A 17,321-nucleotide genomic window follows, 5' to 3' on the forward strand; every position below is an offset into this window, starting at 1 on the left:
CCGGCTTTGCCCCCTCCCTCCCTGGTTCTCACGTGTGCTGGTTGGGCGCTGCGGCCACGTCTGGTATGGCTCACCTCACCTTGGCATTCTGTAATGTGCATTGGTTTTTGTCGCGACCAAACCTTGCCCGACCCACACTCTGTTGTGGTGCTCGGATTCGCCAGCAGGTGGTGTGAGCTGGTTCAGCCTGGTCTGCCCCCGACCCATGCCAAATGTATGTTGGTGGGTATCTTTCCCTGACCTGGTCTGGATTTCACCTTATTGTGGTTCTTGCCGGGTCTGTGTCCTGCCAGAGGAGTTGCCCAGGCTCCTCCATCAGAACCTCTTCCATTGCCAGATCTTGCGCATAGCGGTAGGTTCATGGGCCAGCCCTACTTAGTCCACTTCCTGTCCTGGTAGAATCAGTGGCCTTTCCTGACTGGCCTTCAATCCATTCCGGTTCTTACTGCTGGATCTTTCAGCCCAGTCAACACTCGTCCATACCCAGACACTGCTCACACATGCTCAGTAGTGGCAGAGACCTAGCCTAGTCCATCCTACATCTACCCTAGTTCTCATGAGCACCAGATGGTGCTGGCGTCTAGCTCAGCTAGGTGCACCCAGTCCCAGTTCACATTTGTGCCAAGGGATACTGTAGCCATATCTGGACCAAAATGCAGCCCCCACTCTGGCCCCCACACCCTCTCGTGGGAACCCCAACCCAGCAAGGGTGTACTCTCACAGCTCAACAAATGAGCCTATTCCCAGCCCTAGATTGTGTGTGTGACAGTGGTTGCTCTGACCCAGTTGGCTTAGCCCCTCACCTGTCTTGGCCTTTGCCTTCGATGCTGTGGCCTAGACCTGTGTTCCAGCCTGATTTCTGTTCTTCCTTGTGAGTTAAGGTTTGCTCGGCCCTGCTCGGTCTGTCCTCTTCCAGTTGCAGTTCGGCCCACTCTACATCTTATTTTAGAATGCACATTCGGGTGCTGCTGCCTTGACCTGTCCAGACTGTTGTGGGTTCCTTTACCTGTGAGTGATTGCAGGTTTCATGGTCACACCTAACTCAGCCCATCACCACCCCAGCTCGCGAGCTAACCAGCAGGACTTGTATTTCCACAGGGTTTGCACCACACTTCCCCGACAGAATCTACCCCCGAACCTGGTTCTCTCATGCTGGTTAGTGCCTTGACCCTGCCAACTGTGACCCATCCACTGTTCCACCACTCAGGCAGGTACTGGTACTTAGCCCTGCCAGACAGCCCCCCATCCATAGCTTTCATGTGGACTGAGGTGTGACAGTCAGTGTTGCTCTATGCTAACAGCCCATCTCGGGATTCCCACGTGGGCTGGTCAATCAGTCTGGCCCAAATAGATTTTATGAACTCTCCCCTCCAAACCACCAGATCTCAGTCCCCACGCTTGCCAGAAAGTTCTCTGACCCCGTTGCTGGGAATCACCCAGAATTCATCCCTCACCTACATTCACACAGGCCTTATCCATGGATGTCCCTAGGTAGCAATTACATATTCTAAAAACTTCAGAGCTCACCACTGGGCAGACAGCAGGCAGAGCCTGGTGCCAAATGGGCGCACTGACCACCCAACAGCCTAGGACTTGTTCACCATATGGTGACGGTGTCCTTGGACCGAGGCCCAAGCATTGGGTCCGACCTGGCTCGGGCACCCTTCACTACTGCCATGCTGCAGAGGGTTCCTTTTGCCCCAGTCCCCCGGCCGGACACTGCCCAGACTCTTCCTGCCACAAGATATTACAATTCAAAAATAAATCAAATATTTTTGAATGAAATAAAAATTAATTTAATCAAACATAGCTTTCCTTTTTAAGTGTATTCATTTTTATTATTTGACATTTGTATACATAAAATCTACATTTAACATGTATGCAAATCCTAGGAAACTAGTCCACATACAGAGTTCAAATTACAAAGGGAAATGATCAAGACACATCAAGAAAGTGATTCCGTCCTAGATTTAGAATTGTGTATCTACTAGACCACAATCCTTTTATTCCAAAAATAATCTTCACCTGAGAACTCGAAAATGAGCAACTAAATGACAGAATAAACGAGCTTCATTCTGTAGCACATGGAAAGAAGCACAGTAATGATACTGAGGTCTTCGGAATATCTTTATGACGTCACCAGCGAGACGACGCAAGCTAAAGCTATGAGAGTCTGTCCAAGTGAAATATTTGTGTTACCTCTCCCCTTCACCTTTTCCTGCGAGAAGTGCTCCGTCAGCCACTCTTGGAAGAAAGATGGCCCACTATAGATCCCAGGAAAATTTTTCCGACCGCAGCCGTTTCCATAACTCGTAATTCCCATCATAAAGAATCTTTTATATTCCGGTAAGTAGCACATCAACGGTCCGCCACTATCCCCCTGTCACAAGGAAAGTCCAGCATGGTTCCGTTACTTCCAGGGTCCGCAGGCACCAGCAGGGCTGAGCTAAGCCGCAGCGGGCATGCGATTGTAGATCCGCATGTGCAGTAAACCTCCCAGTGATAACGACCCACAAACGTGAGCAAATCAAACAGGGATGTGTTGATTTACAAATCAAACAGGGATGTGTTCAGGAGGAACCACACAGCTGGGCGGATGATCTCATCTGCATAATCTGGAGCCAGAAGGCCAGAAATCACAGCGTCTGAGCATTTCAGTACAAGTAAGTGTGCAGAATACTGTAAAAACTGTCTACTTGAACTTTTGGGGGGCTTGATTGTGTGTGAAGGTCATAGCATTTTTTTTTTATAAAAACATATTTTCACTGGAAAGGTTGATTTACAGAGAAAAGGAGAAACAGAGAGAAAGATCTTCCATCTGCTAATTCACTCCCCAAGTAGCCACAACAGCCAGAACTGCGCTGATCCAAAGCCAGGAGCCAGGAGTCTCTTCCGGGTCTCCCACATGGGTGCAGCATCCCAAGGCTTTGGGCCATGCTCAACTGCTTTCCCAGGCCACAGGCAGGGAGCTGGATGGGAAGTGGAGCAGCCAGGATATGAACCGGCACCAATATTGGAATGCCAGTGCGCGCAAGACAAGGGTTTTAGCCACTGAGCCATTACACTGGGTCCTGAAAGGACATAACTTATAAAAGGTTTGTGGGTAGCTAGTTACAGGAAAGAGAGAAACTGGCGTTTTTAAAGAGATGGCATCTTTGTAAGTCCTGACATTTTCTAGGGGTGGATAAACAGAAATGAATATCAAATAGTCTAAGTATGGGCCCAGTGGCGTGGCCTAGCAGCTAAAGTCCTCGCCTTGAATGCACAGGGATCCCATATGGGCGCCAGTTCTAATCCCGGCAGCTCCACTTCCCATCCAGCTCCCTGCTTGTGGCCTGGGAAAGCAGTCGAGGACGGCCCAAAGCCTTGGGACCCTGCACCCGCGTGGGAGACCCGGAAGAGGTTCCAGGTTCCCTGAATTAGATCGGCGCACCCGCCGTTGTGGCTTACTTGGGGAGTGAATCATCGGATGGAAGATCTTCCTCTCTGTCTCTCCTCCTCTGTGTATATCTGACTTTGTAATAAAATAAATAAATCCTTAAAAAAAATAGTGTAAGTAGTAAGGCTCTTTCATAGTTTATTCAGGACTGTTAGTGAGCCCAAACATCCTTGCTCTGGACCACATCAAGGACACGGGGACAAAGGCTTAGGTGCCTGAAGACTAAAGACGACATTCCTCAGTGTTCCCAATTTTCTATATAATCACACATTGGCTACTGGCGCCGGGGCGATGTTGCACCCAGGATTGCAGCCAATTAGATTGGACTTTTTCCTGTTTTACTCAGCAAGGTTTTCCTGGGAAAGGGTACGGGAAAGCTAAACCTTAGCTCAGAGCGATGGGAATAAGTAGGAAAAGACGAGTGCTCGTGGTACCCTTGGAAGGACAACACTCATAGATTTGGAAGCAAGAAAAAGAGGGTTAGAGAATCATACAGAGGCGCCAGGGCAGACACAGATCAGACCTCCTAGAAAGCTTAAAACGTACGCACCGTAAGTGATAACATCGGGAAAGTGGAAAGAAAGGTGCCCTAGTTAAGGCGCTGCCTGTGACCCTGGCATCCTATAGCGGTTATGCTTCAAGTCCCAGCCGCTGCACGTGTGACACAGCTCCCTGCCCTTGTGCCTGGCAAGGCAGCAGACAAGATGGCCCTGCCACCCAATAACAGACCTGGCTGGCCCCCAGGCGTAGCCTTGGCCTGGCCCAGTCCTGGTTGTTAAGCACATGTGGGGAGCACATGCCTTTGCCTTTCAAAGATATTAAAAAAGAAAGAGAGAGAGAGGAAGGAAGGAAGGAAGGAAGGAAGGAAGGAAGGAAGGAAGGAAGGAAGGAAGGAAGGAAGACATTAAAATGGATATTGCTAAAGAAGGTACGGCTCCACGTCGTGGAGGATAGCTGTAATCCAGCACAAAGATACAGACGGGCACTGTGGCGCAGCACCTGGAGTCCAGAGGCCCGGCCGCTCCACCTCCTGTCCAGCTCCCTGCTCCCGGCTGGGGAACCTGCAAGCAGCTCCTGACCCCTGGCTTCAGGCCCGCTTCGCTCCAGCTGCTGTGGCTATTTTGGGAGTGAAGCAGCAGCAGAGAGAGAGAGAGATCTTTGTCCCTCTCTCCATCTCTCTCTTTCAGATAAAAAATAAAGTAAATATAAAACTAAACCAAATTAAAATAACAGTACTGACAAGAATGTGGAGAACTTGGGACTCTTGAACAATGCCCGAGGGAGTGCAAACCAGTGCAGCCCCTATTCTTAAGTGGAATTTCTAGGAGAAAAGAACATATTAAACTATATGCACAAATGTTCATGGGGATATTATTCATAATAGCCACAAAGTGAAAGCAGCCCCCCAGTGTGGATCAGCTAACGCGGAATGCATCCACACAATGATATGTTTGGTAATAAAATGAATAAAGTACTAGAAACTTGCTAAGTGTAAATGAGCCTGTTGGAAAAGACTGAAGACCGAATGATTCCAAACACGGCTATTGTCCAGACAGAACCCACGGCTCTGCGTGGATTCAGTGCTTGTTGAGCACTGGGTGTGAGTGATGGGCCTGGAGAGGGAGTCCTAATGGTTGTGACTGCTCTCCGTAAAAAGTTCTCCAATTACATTGTGGTTCCGGGCTGTTCTATAGAAATGCTAATTAAAAAAAGATACTGGTTGTCCAATTTATATGGATTAATTCTATATCAAGGTAAAGATAGAGAAAAATCTAAGATAAATTTTGCCGAAGGTTGGTCTTGATATTCATAAGAGCCAAGGTGTAAGGGACGGAGAAGACGTGGGCTGTTGGGGTAGTGAAAGAGGAAACGGGGAAAGACTTCGGTGTTTATACACCTGCTGATGGAGAGGACCAGAAGGTGACCCAAGGCCTTGCCCAGTCTTCCCTCTGACTTAGAAAACACTTTAAAGTGGAATTAGTGGCTCTTACCCTGCAAGTATCAAAGTTGCCTTCTTCATCACCGGCGCAAAACGAACTGTTAGGAATGATTCCCCCGTAACTCAACCCAGAGTTACACATCTGTCGAGAAATGTAATGGACTGCCGCTTCTTGCAACATGTTTGTGCCATTACCTGTCATCAAAAAAAAACAAACACCTGTAGGTTACTTTGGTGCGCAAGCATTTTTTTTTTTTTTGTAGTAATTTCATATATGGATGTTCTGTTCCAAAATGGCTGATAGAGCAGTTATGTAAAATTACGTATATTTACAAGCAAACACACACACAGATATAACAAAATTTGTCAAATGCAGAACTAAGAGATGAGCTTATTCTGAAGCAAAAAAACTGAAACACACATATACATAGAGTCTTCAAAAGTGCATTCAAGGTCTATATTGTCAAAAAATGCTTGGCAATAGGGCCCGGCGCCGTGGCCTAGCGGCTAAAGTCCTCGCCTTGAATGCTCCGGGATCCCATATGGGCGCGGTTCTAATCGCGGCAGCTCCACTTCCCATCCAGCTCCCTGCTTGTGGCCTGGGAAAGCAGTCGAGGACGGCCCAAAGCCTTGCGACCCTGCACCCGCGTGGGAGACCCGGAAGAGGCTCCTGGCTCCTGGCTTCATATTGGCTTAGCTCTAACTGTTGTGGTCACTTGGGAAGTGAACCAGTGGATGGAGGATCTTGATAGCTCTCCTCCTCTCTGTAAATCTCCCTTTCCAATAAAAATAAATAAATCTTAAAAAAAAAAAAAGATTTGTTAATTAAGCCTTGCACCATGGCTCAACTGGCTAATCTTTACCCTGCAAGTGCTTGCATCCCATATGGGCTAAAATGAATATATTCCGGCTTTCTTTTGATTCGTGTCGGTGTGGTATGTGTACAATTCCATCCTAACACTTTTCACTGCCGCTACTTTTAATCTGCATGTATCTTGACCCTTGTATGCTGTACACAGCACATACTTGGCTCTTACTTTTTTAGGCCATTTGACAATATGTGTCTTTTCACTGATCTACAGTGGTACATTTTTTTAAATCTGTGGGAAATTAAATCAAAAAATACTGCATTTTAATAAAAAATAAAATCAAGCGTGTACAATTTTAAAAAAGAAAAATACAAAAAGATAACACGTTTTTCGTGAGTTTCGAAGTCTGCTCATATTCACAGCACTGGTATTTAAATGACTATCGGTGTGCCTGGATGTCCCCGCATTCCTTACTGCTGCCTACTCCTTTTTCTTCTACTCTTTTTCTGTCTTCTAATGGTTTTAACTGAAAAGTTTTAGGATTCAATTTTTTTTTTTTTTGCATAGAAATCTTACACATAAGAATTCCTAATCTAAACATTTGAAACCCAGACTGCTCAAAACAGGAAGCTCTTTGAGCAGCGAGATGATGCCACTCATAGGAAATCTCACAGCTGGCTTTAGGTGACAGGTCGCAGTCAAACGTTAGGCCCAGGGTGAGGAGCTCAATGCAGCGGGGAAGCTTAGGCCCAGGGTGAGGAGCTCAGTGCAGGGGGGAAGCTTAGGCCCAGCGAGCGGAGCTCAGTGCAGAGGGGAAGCTTAGGCCCAGGGTGAGGAGCTCAGTGCAGGGGGGAAGCTTAGGCCCAGCGAGCGGAGCTCAGTGCAGAGGGGAAGCTTAGGCCCAGGGTGAGGAGCTCAGTGCAGGGGGGAAGCTTAGGCCCAGCGAGCAGAGCTCAGGGCACACCCTGAGAGGCACCAGTGACAGCTCAGGTGAGGTCCCACCACTCTCCTAAGAAACCGGGGTTGCCTTCTGGGTTCTTTGGCTCCAGCCCACCCACCCCTGGCTGTCGCAAGCATCTAGGAAATAAACCAACAGTCAGGAGCTTGCTCTCGCTGCGTTTCCCAAAAAACACTTTTAATACAAGCAACACTAGAAAATATTAGAAAATTGTTTGTAGGCTGTGTTTAGAACACATAAAAGAAACTTGTGTTTAGATGGAGGTACATCCTCAGGTCATCTTATTATGTTCCCAAAATATACGCAATACCGCTTCTGCTCTCCAGCGTTTTCGACAAGGCATACCCAACCTGCCTTGAGTTTGCTTTATACATTTACATCTACTCTGAGACACTTCCAAATAACTGTAGCACTCCATAGGTAACACAGGTACCTTCAACCAAGTGTTTCAATTCTCTCTCCTGATCTGATATTAGTATTGTCATTGATTTCACTACAGTTACCTGGGGCCATAACTGTATCATTGCTATTACATTTTTAAAGGTTTTTTTTATTTTTTTATTACAAAATCAGATATACAGAGAGGAGGAGAGACAGAGAGGAAGATCTTCCGTCCGATGATTCACTCCCCAAGTGAGTGCAACAGCCAGTGATGTGCGCCGATCCGAAGCCAGGAGCCAGGAACCTCCTCCGGGTCTCCCACGCGGGTGCAGGGTCCCAAAGCTTTGGGCCATCCTCAACTGCTTTCCCAGGCCACAAGCAGGGAGCTGGATGGGAAGTGGAGCTGCCGGGATTAGAACTGGCGCCCATATGGGATCCCGGCGCATTCAAGGCGAGGACTTTAGCCTCTAGGCCACGGTGCCGGGCCCTATTGCTATTATATTTTGATCAAACCATTAACTGTTAAGTCAGAATAATAAAAAGCTTTAGGGGGTACGGCGTGATAGCCTAGCAACGAAACTCCTCACCTTGAACATGCCAGGATCCCATCTGGGCACTGGTTCTAATCCTGGCGACTGCTGCACTTCTCATCCAGCTCCCTTCTTGTGGCCTGGGAAAGCAGTGGAGGACGGCTCCACCCGCCTGGCCCATGTGGGAGGCCATAGGCACACAGCACACCATGTCTCCGGGGAATCCCTGACTGTGGTTTCAGCTAACTGAGATAACCTGGCCTGTTCGCTGGCCACACAGGCAAGGGCAGTGGGCTGCATCCCAGTCTCTCGTCTCTGTCCTTGGACAAGCTGTGCTGGGACCTCCTTGATGAGCAGCCGGGAGAAGTAGGTGTGCTGGCACATTGCCTACCAGCCCACGTGGCGTGCGTGGCCTTCAGCTGACCTACTGCCACACATGGCGAACTTGACCTGCAGCATATGCCTGCCAGTCGTGTGTGTTGTACGTGACCTGTGACCTGATTGGAGAGTCAGAGACACGAACATGCCTTCTAGCCAACCACAGTGTCCTTGCTGGGTGGGAGGACTGTTGGGGGATGCCTTCTGCCTTCCTCTTTCCTAGTCCATATGAGCTTGTGCTTACATTATAACAAATGGACACGTTCCATCAGATTGTCCCTGATGGTTCTTGTGGCAGAAGAAAACCGTTGCTTCAACCCCTCAGAGGTCTCTGGGCCTGCTGGTAGGAAAACCCCCTGAGATGTAGTAAGCTCCTTTTCCCTTCTAGCTTCAAGATTTGTTTGGTTGTTTTTATTTTCCTGCAGTTTGAATATGTTATGCCTAAGTGTGGGGTTCTGTTTGTTTCTTGATGTTTTGGAGGTTAAAATGCCATTTATCATTATTCTCTGGGTTTCTTCCATCTGTGGTTTAGAGTCTGACAGCTTCTGTAATTCTTTTTTTTTTTTTTTTTTTGAGATTTATTTATGTTCTTGGAAAGGCAGATTTACCGAGAGGAGGAGAGATGGAGAGAAAGATCTTCAGTCCACTGGTTCACTCCCCAGGTGATCGCAATGGCCAAAGCTGAGCCATTCTGAAGCCAGTAGCTTCTTCCAGGTCTCCCACATGGGTGCAGGATCCCAAGGCTTTGGGCCATCCTCGATTGCTTTCCCAGGCCACAAGCAGGGAGCTGGATGGGGAAGTGCAGCAGCTGGGGCATGAGTCGGTACCTATATGGGATCCCAGCACATGCAAGGCAAGGATTTAGCCACTAGGCTAATGTGTCAGGCCCAGTTTCTGAAATTCTCAATCACTATTACTTCAAATACTTCTATTCCTTTCCCGCTTTTCTTTCAGTAATTTTCTACACTTAATCTTAGCCAAAAGGCTGAGATGGCTTCCTCTTTTAGTATTTTCTTTCTGTGTATGTTATGGCTTTCACAGTCGTCCCGCAGTTGCTGGGTATTCTCTCTGGGTTTTGCCTTTGTATCCTCACATTTCAGTTTGGATGTTTCAATGGACGAATCTCCAGCTGAGATTCCTTTTCTGCTCCATGTGCAGACCCCTAGCGAGCCTGTGAGACGTGTCGATGTCTGGGACAATGTCTTCATCCCAGCCTGATTCTGTCTAGAACATCCAACTCTCTGCTTCGCATTACCCAACTTGGCATACTGGCTGTTTTCACATTATAGCAATATTAACTATGTCTTTTTTTTTTCATTTTATCTGTTTAATTTGTTCAAAAGACAGAGAACAAGTTTGTGTATGCTCCCTCCTGGTGGTTCCCCCCAAAAAAATGCCCACCGACAGCTGAGCAGAGAAAGTCTGAAGCCTGGAGCCTGGAACTCAGACTGGGTCTCCTACGTGGGTGGTGGGGAACCCATGACTTGGGCAATCCCCCGGTGCCCCCCAGGGTGCACGCTGGTACAGAGCTGGGCTCAGCAGCGGAGCCAGGACTCAAACTGAGGTGTTTTGATGTGGGAGCCCCACGTGACAGCTCAGCTGTTAGACCAACTGGTCACTCCCACAATTTTATTAAGTTTTTGGCCCGATAACTCCAACATCCCTATCATTTCTGTTTCTGGCGTTTTTCTCTGTCCCTTCAGACTTTTTCTGACGTTTTAGTGAACCTTGCAAATTTTTCTGCGAATCGGAATTTCTGTGCCACATCAAAGTAAAAGTGGTCGACAGACGGGCAGTGATGTGGTAGGAAGGGTGGGAGGTAGGGCAGTGTTCAGCAACCAAGGGATCGGGTCTTTGAGTGAGCCGGTACCCTTGAAGTCCCAGTTGATTTTCAGATTTCATTCGTTACCCTAAATATTCACTGTAGGACTATTTCACTAGACATTAAAAACAATGTATTGAGGTATGATGTACATAGTGTAAAATGTACTTTTTAAAAATCTCCAGTCCTAGGGAGGTCCCTGGGCCTGGTAGTTACGACCTGTCTCCCATACGGATGTGGCAGGGTTCAGCACATGGCTTCTAGCTCCTGACTCCCACTTGCTGCTAGTGAAGACCCTGTGGGGGCAGCAGGAACGCTGCTAGGGGCTGGCTTCCATCACCCAGGTGGGAGAGCTAGATTGAGCTCCTAGCTCCCAGCTTCAGCCTCAGCCCAAGCCTAGCCAATGCTAAGAGGAGACCGCTCTCTCTGTCTCTCAAACAAAAAAAGTTTAAAACTGAAATGTGGGTCCAGTGTTACGGCTCAGTGGCTAAATCCTTGCCTCACAAGTGTCAGGATCCCACACAGGTGCTGGTTCATGTCCTGGCTGCTCCACTTCCCATCCAGCTCCCTGCTTGTGGCCTGGGACAGCAGCTGAGGACGGCCCAAGGCTGTAGGACTCTGCCCCTGCATGGGAGACCTGGAGGAGGCTCCTGACTTCAGATCAGCTCGGCACCAGCCATTGTGACCATTCGGGGAGTGAATCTGCATATGGAAAATCTTTCTCTCCATAAATCTGACCTGCCTTTTCAGTTAAAATAAATAAATCCTTAAAGAAAAAACACACTTAAACGTATGAGGGCCAGTACAGCGGCTCAACTGGCTACTTTCAAGTGCTGGCATCCCATGTGGTGCCCGGTCATGTCCCAGCTGCTCCACTTCCCATCCAGCTCCCTGCCTGTGGCCTGGGAAAGCAGTCGAGGATGGCCCAAAGCCTTGGGACCCTGCACCTGTGTATGAAACCCAGATACAGGTTTTAGCTACTGGCTTCGAATGGGCTCAGCTCCAGCTGTTGTGGGTCCATTTGTTGGGGTGAGTGAACAGTGGATAGAGGATCTTTCTCTCTCTCTTCTCTCTTTCTCTCTCCCTTTCTTTCTTTAAATCTGCTTTTCAAGTAAAAATAAGTGAATCTTACTTAACAGAGAGAGAGAAAATGCATGGAAGTCCACCTCCTGGATATTGAACATCTGATTCATAATAGCCAAAAGTGTATTATTTAACATGGGAAGTTCTTCCAGAACCAGTTTCCGTCATCTGCAGAGAACTGGTACAGCTTGGTGTTTATAACCAGAAAGGGCTACCTACTTTGGCTTTGGAAGAAAATTTTCTCCTTAAAGGAAGAAAAAAAAAAAGTGCTCACATACCAAACCAAAAGAAGCAAAAAAGCAAGCCTTTTCTCTGGTTTTATAGAGACCTAGTTTTTTTCAACTTCATAGTATAAAATGACACAGAGATAACATAGAGAGATTTTTTTTTAAAGTATTGATCCTCCTCTGCCAGTAACTAGAAAAACATTGATCGGACACAATCAGGTGGGAGTTACCTTCTTCTTGGGTTCTTCCCCACCCACTTATGAAGCATTTTGTTTCTTCGTCCAGTTTTTGGAAAACGTCAAAGGGCAGACAGATCGGCCGGATGTAATCACTGTACTTCACTGCTTTTTTTAAATGAAAAAGTGCGATATCATTTACGTAAGTTTCCAAAATGAAGTCTGGATGGACAGTGATTGCTTCAACTTTCATCATCTTGCCATGGGGTTTCAGCCTATATATATTGTTAGTTCCGATCACAGCTCTCCACTTCAAAGGGTCCCTGAAAGACAGTATTATTATGATCAACTTGTTTCTCTAATCTCCTACTAGTTTTTTGCTTTCTCAGGTTAAAGAAATTTTTAAAATTTTTTAAAAGTCAGAGGAATGACAATACCGGATTTAAGACATACTACATCCCCAGCTGGAGGCAACTGTGTAGGTTGCCTTGTGCCTAGGTCAATGTCACATTGTTGGAAGGAAAGCAGCCAATAGCTAGAGGGCATTATGGTTAATGTCAACTCTGTGCTAACTACACCAGTGTGCCAGCATACTTGCTTATTCTATTTTTGACAATAATGTTTTGGGAAGTTGGTGAACTCCAGGCTAGGACACACCACTCCAACACTTCTCCACCTCTCTTCCCCAGTCGATCTCGGTTCCCTGGCCACTGCACTCACAGGTAAGTGAGGAAGATGAGATGAGGTGGTTTACAGGGGGGAAACTGGCGGGCATGCCTGGATCAAAGCAGGGCAAAAAGAAGGGCACCTGCCCACATGGGAGACCTGGGCTGGACTAAGATTAAATAAAAAGGAGGAAGAGGAAGAGGAAGAAGAAGAAGAAGGAGGAGGAGGAGGAGGAGGAGGAGAAGAGAGGTACGTTTATTTTGGTGCTGAACTACGTGAGAGCTGTGTTTGATCATGGACCAGTTGTGGCTGGGCTGCAACACCCAGCAGTAAGAACTGAAATTGGGCCCAGCGCAATAACGTAGATGTTAAGGTCCTTGCCTTGGACACTCCAGGATCCTATATGGATGCTGGTTCCAATCCCGGCAGCTCTGCTTCCCATCCAGCTCCCTGCTTGTGGCGTGGGAAAGCAGTGGGGGACGGACCAAAGCCTTGGAACCCTGCATCCACGTGGGAGACCTGGAAGAGGCTCCTGGCATCGGATTGGCCCAACTCCAGCTATTGGGGCCACTTGGGGAGTGAATCATCGGACGGAAGATCTTCCTCTCTGTCTCTCCTCTCTGTATATCCACCTTTCCAATAAAAATAAACAAATCTTAAAAAAAAAAAGAACTGGAATGGGCGTGGGCTGGTTGGGCAAGGACACTGTTCCTGTCGGGACAAGAGGTGGACAAAGTTAAGCTGGGCCAAGGACCCACCAGTGTGCACAAGATCCGCCACTGGGAGGTGACCTGATAGCGGAGCTTGGGAAACTCCTTTGTCAGGACACAGTCCCTTTAAGTGAGCACAAGAACCAAGGCTGGGAGCAGCCCAGACCAGGCCGGGTTACAGTACCCGTCGGCGTACATGTGGGTCAGGTCTGGAGCTGGGCCAGGCCAGGTCAGTTTATAACACCCACTGGCAGATCTGAGATCCAGGACAGGGTACAGGACACAGCCTGTTCAGCCCACAACACTAGTCAGTTCACATTAAGGTCAGGACTGGGGCTGGGCTGAGCTGGGCTAAGTTGCAGCAACCACCAGCAGGAGCTGAAACTGGGGGCAGGCTCGACTGAGCCAGGCTGCAGCACCGGCTGGTGAATACCAAGGTGAGGCCAGCCATGCAATTTGGGGTGGTGGGTGCTGGGTCCATGGGCACCATGGGTGAGGGGTATGGTGGGACATGGGTCATCTGGCCCAAGTCCTTTGGCCTACCTGCACTGTTGTTGCCAGGTCAGTGAGTACCTGGGGTGCGGGGTCTGGCAGGGCCTGGGTCACCTAGCCCTGGTCCTTGGGCCCACTTGCACAGTGGGTGCTGGGTTTGTGAGCCCCTGGTGGGGAGGAGTCCTTGGGCCCACCTGCACAATGGGTACTGGGTTTGTGAGCCCCATGGGTGGCAGGGGGGTCCAGTGGCGTCTGGGTCACCTGGCTCAGGTCTTTGGGCCTGCCTGCAATAGCCAATCCTCAATGGAATAGATGGAGCAGTGGACAGCAGGCGCTGATGCACATGGAAGATATGGCAGCCCATTGGGGCCTACAGGAGACACCTGGTACCATAGCAATGGAAGGATAACAAAGCAAATTGGACAACTGCCCTAGTCCAATGACGACAGCGAACATTTGGGGAGTGGAGACGCTAATGTGTGCTGTAACAGTCAACAGACATTAGAAGGGTTTCCTCATCTTTGGATTAGCAACATCGACAGCATTTCAGAACTAACGAAACCACTTGGGCAGAACCCTCAAAGTTTGCACCAGATCGGAACCCTGGGTAGATATCAGGAGGCCGTTCCCCCATATCCCTGGGTACTGGGCACTTGGGTGGCTGGGAATGACCTCACCTTATCTTCTCCCACTTCCCCCAGAAAGAGGAAGAAGAAAAAGAAAATAAGGAAGCAATGACCACATCCGCTTTTCCCCAACCCTCAATCCTTCCCAATCTGATCAACTATGTTAATATCATCAAGAAATTGAAATCTATGCCGTTTTCTCATAATATATATTTTCCATGGACACTGTAATGATCCGTCTATGTGTGGATTTAATTTTTTTACATCAAAATTTGCCTTTCATTCCATTTTCCAGGTACATTTTGAAGAATCCGTGTGTCTGGTCAGCTGATTCCCTCTGAGGTGCCAAAGCCATTTAATGGGAGGAGGACAGTCTTTTCCACAAATGGCTCTGGCAAAACTGAATAGCTGCACATGAAACAATGAAATGGGGTCCATACCTGCTAGCATTTAGAAAAATAAAAAAGGGCCTAAAGACCTAAATTTAAGAGCTAAAGCTATAAAGTTCTAGAAGAAACTATGGGGAAAGTTTCACCATACTGGATTCGGTAATGGTTTCACTATTATGAGCACGAAAGTAAGGACAACAGAAGAAAATATTCAGGTAAATTCAACTTCATCCAAATTGAAAATTTTTAGAAATTTAAGGACACTATCAAAGCAATAAGACAGACACAGAATAGGAGAAAATATGTGCAAATCATATGTGTGATGGGGATTCGTACAGAGAATATGTAAAGAACTACTACAGCTCCGCAGAAACAGCCCAGCTGGAGCCTGGACAGAGGGCAGATGTGGTGCAGCCCGTGAGGCTGCCGCTCGGGAGCGTGTATCCCAGGTCGGAGCGCCGGGTGGGAGAAGCAGCTACGGTACCCCCAATCCAGCTTTCTGCTAATGCACCTGGAGCCACTGAGGTCCCACTATCTCCCTGGGAGACTCGGATGGATTTCCTGGTTCCTAACTTCAGCCTTGCCTAGCCCTGGCTGTGGCTGGCTTATGTGGAACTACTCAAGAGACGGAAGACACTTCTCTCTCCTCACTCCTCTGTTACTCTGCCCTCCATATATATATATACATATATGCGGGTGCAGGACACAAACCAGTGCCCATATGGGATGTCAGTGCGGCAGGCAGAGGATCAGCCTGTTATGCCACTGTACTGACTCCCAAAGTTATTTTTAAATGTGAAGAACAATTGAGTGCAGATCTATGCAGATGACCCAGGAGCATGAGGCCAAGTCGTCAGTACCGCCAGTAATTGGGAAAGCACGAGTCACAAGCATGATGCGCTACCACTTCGACTACGTTAGGATAGCTATTGGAGCAGCAGGGCTAGCAGGAGGCTACGGGGTGCTGGGGAACAGAGAAGCACTTAAGACGGGTTTCAGAGGCCTTGAGGTCCAACTGGGAAGTGACAGAGAATCAGACCACTTTCTGGATACCAGAGCCCTGGGGGATGCTATTCACTCGGGAAACTCACAGGGTTAGAAGAAATACACAGTCCCGTTTGTATGACTCCAGTAGACAGGCACGGTCAGAAATTGTGAGCACACAATGACAGCAGCCGCAGAGGTCAGTGAGGCTCCCCAGACATCACACAGCATGATACGGCAGAGGGCTGCGGATGGAATTCTAGAATACACTGCCATTTAAAAGAGGACAGGGGATGGGTGCTTTGGATGCACCCTGTTCTGCAGAACACCTGAGCTGCACACTCCGGCCCGACTCCAACCTCCCTCCAGTGTGGGCTCGGGGCAGCAACAGTGATGGCCCAAGCGATTGGGTCCCCTCTGCCAACATGGGAGACCTGGACGAAGTGCCTGGATCCTGTCCAGCCCCATCCAAGCTCCACCCACGGATGGGAGCTCTCTCCCACTTTCTTTCAAATATAGAAATGAAAATTTTTACAACGAAAAAAAAAAATCAAGGAAGGAGAGAAATAAAAACCTAAAGAACGGTGCCTAGAAATGAGAGCAGAATTTCAAGGAGAGGCTGTGATAAATATTTCCACATGCTTTGAGATGACTAGGATGGGAACTGGGGTGACAGGATTTAGCACGCAAGCGTTTCGGTCACAGCAGCTGAGGTTTCAGGGGTCAATGCAAATTAAGAAAACAGAAGAGTCTTTTTCAAAGTCTAACCATGAAAGACCTGGTTTTGGTTTTGGGGAGCAAAGCAACAAAGTTTTTTCCTTCATTTTCAAACTGCTTAAAAACAATTCACAATGGGTTAACATATGAGTTTCAAACGTCAACGCTCACACAGCCTTCCTCTAGGTCACAGCTCACTGCAGTATGCCCCGTGGGTGCCTCCACGGCACGTGACTCGACACCACATGACCTGTAACAACCCCAGGGTTGCACTGTCTTTGCAGAAGTTTGCCCATTTCTGACTTTCAGGACTAATATCCGCGAGTACAGCGTACCGGATGTCTATGTTGTTTATATATCCGTTATATCCACATGGCTACTTGCAAACGGAGGAAAATGGCTGAAGTCAAGGAGAATCAAGTTGGAGTTGCGGTCCGAATACGTACCTCACGTCTTTGGTGCAGTGGGCGGCTGTGATCACCCACCTGTCTCTCACTAGAGTTCCCCCGCACGTGTGAGCACTAATACGGCCGTACTTAATCTGCAAGCTAACTACCCACGGCCATTTGCCTTCTGGAACTTCTGTGCCTCCTACAATCCGAGACCCTGTCAACATCTCCATAAGCGGGGCTCTTCCACAACCTACAAAGGGAAATGATGGGTTATTGGGAGCGTCTGTATGTTTCTTCCGAAGAACACGTTAGTGCGACCCTTTGGGTTGCTGATTTAAAAACTGAGAAAGCGAACTGGACACCTGGCATACGCCCCCATTTGTTATGGAATCCTAGTGGACGGCAAAGCCTGCCACAATTGATGACTAATAACTGGGAGGCATGAAATCAGCACAGCGCGTTACTTCTAAGACTTTTCCTCAAAAGTACACGAAAGTTTCTGCAGCCAGGTGCCACGCTCTCCCTCGCGGGAGGCCCATTAAAGATCTGGGGTTTACTGAGCCCCGAGCTGCAGATCGCGCGGTACCTGTTATTCCACTTGGA

The 17,321-nt window shown here is 48.2% G+C and overlaps 1 protein-coding gene across 1 annotated transcript; it reads right to left on the minus strand.

Annotated features, from left to right (window-relative positions):
- Positions 1–1,957: 1,957 nt before the first annotated feature.
- Positions 1,958–16,971, minus strand: TMPRSS12 (transmembrane serine protease 12). Its single transcript, XM_058673577.1, has 4 exons — positions 16,773–16,971; positions 11,797–12,065; positions 5,431–5,573; positions 1,958–2,380 (listed from the first exon to the last, which is right to left on the minus strand). The coding sequence occupies exons 1-4, from the start codon at positions 16,946–16,948 to the stop codon at positions 2,129–2,131; spliced, it is 840 nt and encodes a 279-aa protein (XP_058529560.1). The 5' UTR covers positions 16,949–16,971; the 3' UTR covers positions 1,958–2,128.
- Between the last annotated feature and the right edge of the window lie 350 nt (positions 16,972–17,321).

The sequence above is a fragment of the Ochotona princeps genome, chromosome 15 (assembly GCF_030435755.1).
Source record: "Ochotona princeps isolate mOchPri1 chromosome 15, mOchPri1.hap1, whole genome shotgun sequence".
In the NCBI taxonomy this organism is placed as follows: Eukaryota; Metazoa; Chordata; class Mammalia; order Lagomorpha; family Ochotonidae; genus Ochotona; species Ochotona princeps.